The sequence below is a fragment of the Photinus pyralis genome, unplaced genomic scaffold (genome assembly GCF_008802855.1).
Source record: "Photinus pyralis isolate 1611_PpyrPB1 unplaced genomic scaffold, Ppyr1.3 Ppyr1.4_LG6, whole genome shotgun sequence".
Lineage (NCBI taxonomy): Eukaryota > Metazoa > Arthropoda > Insecta > Coleoptera > Lampyridae > Photinus > Photinus pyralis.
The window spans coordinates 44649498-44661230 of NW_022170663.1; the positions used below are offsets into that span (position 1 = coordinate 44649498).

At 35.6% G+C, this 11733-nt stretch overlaps 1 protein-coding gene across 1 annotated transcript; it reads right to left on the bottom strand.

Annotated features, from left to right (window-relative positions):
* Window positions 1-8940: 8940 nt before the first annotated feature.
* Window positions 8941-11191, bottom strand: LOC116174669 (uncharacterized protein K02A2.6-like). The gene is made up of 2 exons (XM_031492613.1): window positions 9266-11191; window positions 8941-9184 (listed from the first exon to the last, which is right to left on the bottom strand). Exons 1-2 carry the CDS (start codon window positions 11128-11130, stop codon window positions 8941-8943), a joined length of 2109 nt encoding a protein of 702 aa, XP_031348473.1. The 5' UTR covers window positions 11131-11191.
* Between the last annotated feature and the right edge of the window lie 542 nt (window positions 11192-11733).

Consider the following 11733-nt stretch of genomic DNA (forward strand, 5'->3'; position numbering starts at 1 on the left):
ATAATTGGTGTGCGGGTTTCTTGGGACCAAAAGTCTTCTCCAGTACGTTGTGGCCGCCTTCCATGTGGTTACCACCAGTTGATGATATTGTTTTTTTCTATTTCCAGAGTGAATTTTATATTCGATAGATTGTTTATATCGTTGTGGAATTTGTGAAGTTCTTCTGGGGTATTAGTCCAGAGGATCTCACCGATGTATCTGACACATAGGGCAAAGTTGTTGGATTTAGGAAGATTGGTAATGAGTTTTTCGAGGTTAGCAATGAAAATATTAGCTAGTAGACCACTGATGGAGGATCCCATAGGTAAACCGTCCTTCATGGTGTAATATTTTTTATTAAAACTGAAGAAAGTTTGATTGACTGTATTTTTGAATAGGTCGATGATATTTTCAATGTCCAAAGGGTTAAGTTTATACTTTTGGCGGAAGGAATCATTGTAGATTAATTCAGTTAGGATTTTAAAGATGCTATTGTTAGGGATGTTCGTATAGAGGTTGCCTAAGTCGAACGCTGTTAAAATGAAGTTTTTATTGTTATTATTTTGAAATTTGTTTAATATTTAAATTAGTTGTTGAGAGTTCGAAATAGAATGTGGTGAGGTATATTGGAATTTGTTAATGAGGAGTTGGTTTAAGAATTTGGCTATTTTTTGAGTGAGTGAGCTGATAGAGGAGCTAATGGGTCTAATGGGGCGATTAGTCTTATGTATTTTGGTAAGGCTGTATAACACAGGTGTTTTGGGGTTTTTAATTTTTAATTTATAAGTGTCTGTATTGAATTTCTGGAAGGTGGTTTTGCAGTAATTAAGTGTTTTCGTTGTGTGGTTGGTAAATTTGTTTACAGGGTTGTGTTTTATTTCGGTGATGTTGTTTTCTGTAAGAAAAGCTCTGTTTTTTTAATTTAATGTACCTATATATTGTTTTTTAATATGACAATCCCAGCATTCTTATCAGCGCATGTAACTGTTAAATTATGGTGTGATATTTTTTGTTTGAAGTTTTTAAGGGTGTTTTTATTGTAGTTTTTGTGAGAGGGGTGTTGTGTTTTGTGCGTGAGTTTACTGACCTATTTATTTTCAAAATTTAAGATGTTTTTGATTCTCTTTTATGGATTGGTATTGTTGATTATTGAAAATTTGCCTTTCTAACGGGTGTCCCAAAATTAACGCAAGATTTGAATTTGCCGCCATTTGTGCGGTGAAGTGTTGGCAACCCTGAAAAAAAAGCAATTTGACAGCTAACAGTATAGGGTTATTAAAAATGGAGCGTTACACGATAGAACAACGTGTCTTCATTATTAAAGAATATTTCAAAAATAGTGAAAGCTTGGCGGCTGCAGTTCGAAAATTTCATACAAAATATGGTCGGAATAGTGTTTTAACTTCGTCAACTGTGAAGAGATTAATTGAAAAATTCATGGAGACTGGATCCGTTGGAGACGCCAAACACACTGGTCGTCCAAAAACAAGCCGTTCGAATGTGAACACTATTCCGACCATATTTTGTATGAAATTTTCGAACTGCAGCCGCCAAGCTTTCACTATTTTTGAAATATTCTTTAATAATGAAGACACGTTGTTCTATCGTGTAACGCTCAATTTTTAATAACCCTATACTGTTAGCTGTCAAATTGCTTTTTTTTCAGGGTTGCCAACACTTCACCGCACAAATGGCGGCAAATTCAAATCTTGCGTTAATTTTGGGACACCCGTTATATCAATAGCAATAAGGTCAGGATGTAGAAAATTTTGTGGCGATGAATATTTATGGCCTATGTTTAGTAAGTCATTTCGTTTTGGTTGAATTTGATGTCGGTTAAGTTGGTAAGTCTTCTGTGAAAGTTGTGTGTCGAATTTTCTGTGCTGGGGTAGAACGAAATCTACCCTTGCCATAAAACCCCGAACAACTTTCTGATGTCAATTCCATACCATCCACGAATACACAACAAATTATCCACAACCCTTAAATCGTTTAACCTAAAATTAACTACTAAATCCCATCCCACACTAGCAAAATACTTGATAAATAATAAACCCCCACAACCATATTACGAAAAAGCTGGGATTTATGAAATCCACTGGAATGATTGCAATATCAATATATACATCGGACTCACTTCTCGCAATATCAAAACAAGATTCAAAGAACATAAAAACAATAGACCCAAATCTGCAATAGGCACCCACTCTCTGGAAGCAAATCATACTATCACACCCGAAAACACCATAATACTACACCAATCTAACAATATCAATAAATTAAAAATTTTCGAACATTTTGAAACTGATTCTGCTAAACTTGAAAATAACAAACAACTTATCAACGAATGTACAGATTTTCCATATCTATAAATCTCTCCATCCTTTCAATAACTATAAAAAATATAAAACCAACTCCAACCCCACCTAATAAAAATGTGATCCACGCCACTGACATGCACGATTATGACCTAACCTATATCCACATAACCTCACAAAAATACAACACACCAAGCTGTAATTACACTGGTAATTTTCTTTGTTTTAACTTATTTATGTACCAATTTTAATGTAATTGTTCTACAATTTTAAGTATATGCTCGTTCATGATGACCGACCTATATTACTTTTTTATCACATTAATTTCGTATCTTTTACAGATTGGATACGGTAGTTTCTTAAATAAAAATATATGCACTTCACAAACTTTGTACCATAGTCGTTTTTCAACATATTTCTGACGGTAACTATTTATTATATTTATACAATATGTACTGTAACCCATTTTTTCAGCACGGCCTGTTGATAGGCAATAACATGCCCGAAATCGATCGCCATGAAAAATTTATTATTTATTTTATTTAAATTCCCTACACCCCCTTAGAAATTATACCACGGGCAAAAAATGGATAACTGCATAAAAAATATAAGTAAAGAATTTTCTAATTTTCTCGAAAGCGAATCGACAGATTTTAAAAAATCAAACGTCAAAATAAAGGACTTCGAAATGGCAGAGGGTGAAAGGAGGTGAAGTAGTTTTTGGTTAAAAAGTTGCCCCCCTTGACATATCTTTTGACGTGTCTCGGCGTTTTTCCTTTAATCAGTGGTTTTCGATAATTCCGTGGAGGAAAGTTTTTAAATGAACACCCCGTATCTACACACCGATAATAATTAAATAAAAGTCTTTTAACCATCAACTTTGGTTTTTCTTACGGAAGTAATTTTTACTGTTTGTGTCATTTAATAGAGAATTTGTAATCAGAAAAAAATTCTCTATCAAATGACACAAACAGTAAAAATTACTTCCATAAGAAAAACCAAAGTTGATGGGTAAGCGGAGACGAAACGTCAAAATTAAAATTTAAAGATAGCATCTTGTAGAGGGAAAGAAGTGGCAATAATAATTTGTCATTTGTTTCGAACTATCTTTTTAAATTACTTCAGTAAAAAATAAAAACGATTTTGCAAAATTTCTCTTTTTTTTTCGGATATCTCAGAAAGCAGTTGGAATTTTTTCAGTTTCAAAACTGCATTTTGTTAAGCATCAAAATACGCAACTTTTTAAAGTACCTACCTATCTGCTAAAATTCCCGAGATCCCCATGGCGTTCCATTTGATCAATCTGGTATTGAGTGCATTTAAGATTTTTTGATTTTTCTTTATTGAGAACTTCAAGCAAGGCATTAATTCGGAACACGACGTAAATTTCAGGTAAAAAAGCACAGTCTGCCTCTCTAAAATGAGGGTAATTTTAATCCAAGCAATAACATAGCCAGCCCTAGGTACATTTTAAAAAAATAGTCAAAATTAATAATACGATCAAGCATTTTCAACACCAGAAATGTAGCCACTCTTACAATATCAATATCCCATATTTCAATGGATGGCCTAAGACGGCAGTGTTCCTGGTTCAGCATCGTAAACTGAATGAAATGCTTGGAAATAACCCTGCTGAACCCTTCGTAATTCCTTAAACTAACAAATACGAAAATTTGGTAGAATGGCCTAGACTAAAACAGCAACAGCCATACATCAGAATTTTCCATTAAGCATAAATCTGATGACAGCTCACAAATCACGAACTACGACGAAAATTAGTAAACACAATAATGTTAAACTCTGAAGCACTTTTAATTTGATCAAGTTGCAAATGAAATTAGTATTTGTAGTTCAGTGCAAACTTGGGGAATTTAAATTAAACACATTCTTCTAAAAACGTTGCATTTTAATTTCCGTTCGAATTATAAATTTATATATTTAGCTGTTCGTCAGGACCGTCATTAAATTACGAACCATTTGGTGCATTAGATTACTTTTTTTATTTCCAAGCGGAGGTCTTGTTTGCTATTTAACTAACTGTTCATGTTGGAAGTGCAATTCTGGTGTTTATTTAGATGTTACGAATGTGTATGGTACTTCTAGTGATCATGTTCAATACCTTGTATCGTTTGTAACTTAATGAAGATTCATTTGCTTTCTGTTAAATACATTATAGATTTGTAGTAACAAGCTAATTTATATCGAGCATTTAGAACCATACCCCTTTTCTCGTGTGCGTGTTATGTGTACTGCAATTAACAATCTTATTTTATAAGTTATTTACAAATCCGACACTTACGAATGATAATATTATTCACTTCGAATGAATAAGAGCAATTTAAAAATGTGTTGACTCACCCTTCACGCAGACCATTTTATTATTATTGAATAAACTCTTTCAAAATTCTACGAAAATGTGAATCAAATGCCTCGCAAAATTTATGCAACAAGTTTGTTATACCCTTATTCATTAAATCACGTTATTTGTTAGGTATATGTGTATAAAGCTGAACACGAGAAATAGCGGTTCGCCATTAGTAATTTAACTATTTGAGCAAAGTTGCTTGGCTCTTAAAAAAATATTTGTTTAGGTATTATTTATATTCCCTGGAAATCAGCAAGAATGTTGCTCCATTCAGGATTTCGAACTTTATTTCTCGAACCTCGAACGACATCTGAATTTTAAACATTCCATTCGTGTCGATTCGTGCTCTGAGAGAAGTCGACTAGTACCCCTGAAACAATCAAATTTTTACGAGAATCGATACGTCGAATGCATGTAAACCACGAAATAAATAAATCAGCTTTCTCGGTCTTGTAACGATTTGGGTATGATAAAATAGCCCCAAGACTTCGGTAAAGGGTGAAACCTGCAACTTCCGCTTTACATCACCGTTCAATAGAAGGGGAAGATTTTTCCGAGCTACAACAAGAAATTGCGACTAATGGATAAGGGACGATGTGACCGCCCCCCTTTAGCCTAGTACACGTACTCGTCCTTAGACGTGCTCGTTTAAGTTTTATCATGCTACTTAGTCAGCACAATTCTCGAGTACATTGCTATTGCTGTTCTTAGTGCACCCCATAAGTGGCCCCTGTTATGTACAGCAATTCTGCAACAGAATCATAAGTTGTACGTGCCAACGTCGACGCCCTCCATTCTCGATATTAGTTGAAACTATTCGTTATTACAGTTGAATCAGCAACAATTAGTCTTAAAACGCTGACGGTAGGCACAAAACAGAGCATCTGTGTAGTTAATTTTCAGAATCGCTTATTGGAATAATTAGGCAAATCTCGTTGAAACTGCTAAAACCATGTGACAGGACTCATATCGTTAATGATCGGTAAAAACAGATGCAACGGAGATTAGGGACGGTTCTTGAATATGAATTGATGTAATGGCAAGGATTACCGTCCGACTATGCTAATTGTGACCCCGATTGCTTAATTTTGATGTAACGTTCTTCAGGTCCCACGATATTAATGATATTCTCATGTCGTGTAATTTAATGGCGGTTAAATTGGCGAGGAAAGCGATCTTTTCAATTAATTAACCGTGCAGACTCTCATTAATTGACACGTTCGAAGCTTTTATCTTGAGACGTACCCAGTTACTGTATGCAAAGTGATCGCCCTCGAAATTTTGAGGGACAGTAAAAATGGGATCACTTTATTTTGTGATGTCGTGTTCGTCAATGTGGCTGTAATAAAGTATCACGTTTATACTTTCATTTTTTTTAATTGCCAGTCAATTGCCTTTAATCTGACGCAGCGTATTTTCGAAAGAGGATCAATACTCGCAAAGGGAGGGTGACTATGTCAAGGTAAACCTGTATGAATTAATATCCTAAATCATTCAAATTGTAATTTTCGAGTGCGTTTCAATGGTATCCGTTTGTGTGGTTTTCAGGTAGTTCATTGCAGCTACGGGCGCCATTAAAACGGATTAGTCAATTAGTTGAATGGTATGCAGGAATAATTATTATCAAGCGTTGTTGAGTGCTTTTCATTTTATACAGCTGGAACTACCAAACTAGATTGGAAGGAGATTAACCATCTCTCAACTGCTGGATATATTACGGGCTATCTTTGTTTGATAACTGACATAACTCTTCACTATTTTCTTTGGTTTTGTAGTTTGGTGCAAAAAGAAACATATAGTTACTTAGTGATCCATGAAAGTGTAAGCTTAGAACCTGAGATCTTATTTCAACGACCAATTACACATTTATTTCTTTAGATGCGCTCTGTTCAAAGTGTATAGACTAATTTCCGTTTAGAATCTCCTTCATCTCCGAGTCTCGTCACGAAAATTTACCCACCAATCACCTTCCTCTAATCTCCGTAATGCCATATTGTGATTCACGGGACGGCGAGTACATTTTTGGTCCTATACAATTTTTAGTTTCAATTTAGTTGAGATGTAAGTTGTTTCTATGGTACATTTTTTATTGCCTTAGTTTCTTTATTTTCGCCGCTAGAGGTCGTGCATGTGTTTCCTTAATTCCTTCTACGTGCGCATTCCTTATACAGGAACAGCTTCGATTATTACTTGTAAGAAGAACGTACACGTACGTTGCGTTTATTGTTACTCCGAAGATTCGTTCGTACGAGCTTAACTCCGTTACATATCCTTTATATTATCCGGTTAACCTATTTAGTGAATTGCTCTTACTTTATAAATTAGTTGTTGAAAGTACCAAAATCTACTCCGAAACCGATATCTACGATTTTTAGTTTCATTATTAGTCTCATTATCTGTTGTATAGAAATGTAGTTATGTGTGCATGTTAAAGTAGTTTTCTTGAATTAACGCCCCGTTTATGCTTTTATTTCACAGATTTGTACGGACAATTCGTTGCCGAATTAAAATTTTGCTTTTGTTTAGTTAAATTAAATTGAATTATTTTTATTGAGCATTAATTACGGTTTTAGTATTCGATTTACGCGAGTGTCACACGTTAATCATTGCTAACGCACTACCGCAATATTTATTTGCCGCGCATTTCTTTGCCTGGTTGTGTTTGTATCTGTTACAGATAAGGCAGAAAAGCGCCCTTTCTGAGCCCACAAACGTTGCGACCTGTGGTTCATGAAGTATTTTTTTAATTATTGTCAACTCCTAACGTTTGATAGTCATTTAACCATTGTAGTTCTGCCGAAACCTGTTTTTATGCTCATTTTTTAGACTACGAATTGTTCCTTTTTTTTTAAAAAAACTTGATTTAAATTTGCAAAACTAACATTTCAGATCTAGATATTACAGTGTCCTATTTGTACTATTTTGAGATCATTTACTAAATTACCCTCGATTGTGACAACAATTATTGTTTAGGTTCTTCCTCTTTTAATGGGCGAGATACGAAAAATTTGCCAAATATAATTTTGTCTGCGACATTCGATTGCATATTGAAACTTCCGGTATCACTTCCGGCTAGGCTGGAATTGGGGGAACTTTTGCTTTTCAAATGTTTCAATGTCTATATGTTTATAAAGTATTTGCAAAAAAACATCAATTTGCTGTACAACATAAAATATACATATGGTTGATATACATTCAATATTTAGAAAACGTATGAAACCTAGCTTTGCCTGTGCTATCAGGATGTGGGGTGTCTGTTGTGTAAGTGTTATATGGGAAGATCGTATCGCGCAAAAGTAAATCTTTAAATCGGAACATTGAGCAAGTTTTTCTCCATGTAACACCGCACATCCTGACAGCACAAAGAATGCTTGATTTCATAAGTTTTCTAAATATTGAATTATTTGTCCATTTTTTTATATATCCACCATATTATGTGTATTTCATGTTGTGCTGCAAATCGATTGCACTATAAAAAACATAGGCATTTTATTTGAAAAACAAAAGTTGCACCGATTTTCAGCTTAACCGGAAGTTATGGCGGAAATTTCAATATGCAATTGATGTCGCGTACAAAATTATATTTGACCATTCTTAGAATCTCGCCAACCAAAAGGGATTTTGAGGTGACTATTATTTGGAGGACACTATATATGAAGAATCGTAAGAACTCAAAAAAATATATATGGAAAGTTAGACAAAATGAAAACCGATGCGTCAGCAAAGTAAGTTACAGAAAATGTTTTATTTATTTATTTATTATTTATTATCCCTCTCTTGTTCTGGGCCTTGCGCCCAATTACAGAGTGACCCGCATAATGCTAATTAGAGATGCATCTGCTGAACGTCTTAAGTTGTTCTATACTACTCCGGTATTTACCTTACGAACTAGGAAAACTGTAGGAAAACCTAATACAGTACAAAAACCAACGAAAACCATGTGGGGTTTATTGACCCGAGTCGTATGGCAACGTATGTATTATGTTTTTGTGGTTAGAAGGTCTGGTAAATGTTAATGAGCACTGAAAACACACTTCCCACTTTATTGACCTATTTATTCCATAATAATGAAGTAAACAATACTCGCGTGGTACCATTACATGCTTGTCATTTTTCTGTCTACCGCCAGGAGGCGACAACCATAGATATTGAAAAATATAGAAATTCCATTGACATAATAAACATTGAATAAATACATTATAGTCTCCCACGCTAACTAAAAACATAACGATTACTGAAATATGAAAAATAATACAATATGAAATATTTCGAAAATGATCAGTCTCGAACGTAATCTTGAAAATGTCTCGGAACCTGGCGCTGTCTTTGTGACCTTCGAATTTGAACAGCTGGCGGAGCCGCTTGAGGAACAGCTTCGGCTGGGGGAGCCATCACAGGAACATTTCCTTGGTCTGGAACTGCAGCATAATTGTCGGGTCTGATAATAATTTCTTCTAATTCCATTGGCTTGGGTTGGTCTTCGATGTTGTCCTGGAATGTGACCTTCTTCTTCGGTTGCACACTAGATTTGATGAGTTGGTTTATGTGTCGTTTAAAAATATAGCCATTGTCTAGTCTGATTTGATAGTGTAGACGACCATACTTCTTTAGAACTACTCCAAATTTCCATGTAGGCTTCTGGTTAGTGTACCAACGAACTTGGACTCTCTCTCCCACGCTGAAGTTTCGAACTCGGGGAAGGTCAGCTGGTTTACTGGCAGGTTCTTTTGATGGACGTAGTGCATCTAGCTTAAGTCGAATGTCTCTTCCAAGATAAAGTTGAGCTGGTGTTTTACCGCAATTCAATGGTGTGCCTCGATATCGGTACAATATCTCACGCACTTTCTGGTTCATCGAGAGCTTTTCGTCTGCCATGGCTGTAAGTTTCTGCTTAAGGGTTTGAATATTCCTTTCAGCGAGACCATTTGTGGCAGGGTGCCCTGGTGCAATAAACTTTTGCATGATTCCATTTTCTCTACAAAATGTTTGAAATGTATCACTATGGAAAATTGTGGCGTTGTCTGATACCAAATTTCTTGGCAATCCATGTACACTAAAAATGTCTTGCAAAAGGTATATTGTCGATTCTGAAGTTGGTGCTTCTTTTATTACTTTGACTTCTGCCCATTTGGATTTTGAATCAACGAGTACGAGGAAATAGAATCCCTGGAAGGGTCCTGCATAGTCGATGTGGACTCGTTCGAAGTTTTCCTTGGGCTCATCCCAGTGGTGTACTGGAGCTTTTACAGGATCTTTTTTGATGAGGGCGCAATTTTCGCATTGTCGAACAAGATTTTCGATATCCTTGTCGATATTTCGCCAATAACAATACCTCCGGGCTAACTGCTTCATTTTGACGATACCGACATGTGTATGGTGCAACTCCTTTAAAACTTCTGCACGAAGGCTCGTTGGTATTACTACACGTTGGCCTTTGAATATAACTCCATCGTGAAGACTGTAGTCTGGATTATTGAGATTTCCATGTATAAGGCTTTCCTTTATTTTTGACAGTTCTGGATCTTGCTGAGATTCGAATGCGATTGATGTACTTGTGAGAGAATAAGTTGAAATTTGATTTATCACCTGGTCATTTAAGTTCTGTAACTCTCGGTCTAATGTTGTTTCTATTCCAATTGATTTTTCATTAGAAGGTGCTCTTGAAAAGAAGTCAACATTGACGTGATCTTCGGCTTTCCGATGTTGGACTTCATAATTGAACTGTTGTAGAAAGGCAGCATAACGAAGTAAACGAGCTGATGTCATCGCTGGCAGTTTTGCATTCTGATGAAAGATTCTTGTTAAAGGACGATTATCCGTGATTAGGGTAAATGGTTGACCATAAATATAATTGTAGAATTTGCCCACTGTAAACACGATGGCAAGAGCTTCGCGATCAAGCTGACTATAATTTGTTTCGGCTTGTGTCAGTGATCTGGATATAAACGCTACAGGTCGTTCAACTCCGTCGATAATGTTTGATAATACTCCCGCAATGCCTGTTGGGCTTGCATCACACGCAAGTGTAATTGGTAAATTGGGATCGAAGGGAACCAGTACCCGTTCACTTGATATTTCGGTTTTCAGTTTGATAAAAGCTGATTCGCATGATGACGACCAAAAAAATTGTTTGTCCTTACGCAGTAATTGTCTAAGTGGATGTGTCATGGTTGATGCATCTGGTATGAAACGAGAATAGTATGTAACCATTCCCAAAAATCTACGTACTTCATCTGCATTTCGAGGACGTGGAACACTGTTGATCGCTTCTACCTTTTTTGGACATTTAGAAATCTTGTTCTGACGAATGATATACCCTAGATACTGAATTTCGGTTTGAAAGAAAGTACATTTGTCTTTGTTGAGGTGTAGATCATATTTTCTTAAACGCTCTAGGCAGTGTCTAAGTCGATTCTGGCATTCTTCATGTGATGTTCCATGGATTATGATGTCGTCAAAGTATGACATTGTTCCCTCTAAGCCTTGAAGAATTTGGTCCAATATTCGGTTAAATTCACTTGGAGCTGTTTTTATGCCAAATGATTATCTGTTCATTTGATAAGTACCTCGATGTGTTGAAATCGTTTGTACTGCTCGACTGTCTTCATCAACTCGTACATGTAGATATGCTTTATACAGGTCTAATCGGCAAAAATAGGTTGAATTCCGGAGATTGTTTAAAATATCATCGATGCGTTTAATTGGATAATGAGCGGATTTGAGCTGAGGATTAACGGCTATTTTGTAATCGACACATAACCTAACATTACCATCTGGTTTGGGAATAACGACAAGTGGTGAACCCCAGTCGCTAAGATTTACTTTTGTAATTATACCATTTTGTTCAAGGTCATCTAATTCTTTTTCTACTTTTTCGCGTAAAGCATGTGGAACTTCTCGTTGTTTAATAAATACTGGTTTAGCATTTTCTCGTAATTTCAAGGAACACGTAATATCTGGAATACATCCTATTCTGGGTTCGAAAATTTCTTTATATTCTTCAAATAAAGCTGGTACTATATTGATGGATAAGATATTAGAAGTATTGGACATCGAGTTTCTTTTGTCGAT

Coding starts and splice junctions, on each gene's coding strand:
- LOC116174669 (XM_031492613.1), bottom strand. CDS start 11,130: ATGTCATACTTTGACGACATCATAATCCATGGAACATCACATGAAGAA. Junction 9,185..9,265: donor TTTGGAGTAGTTCTAAAGAA/GTATGGTCGTCT, acceptor CATCAAATCTAG/TGTGCAACCGAAGAAGAAGG.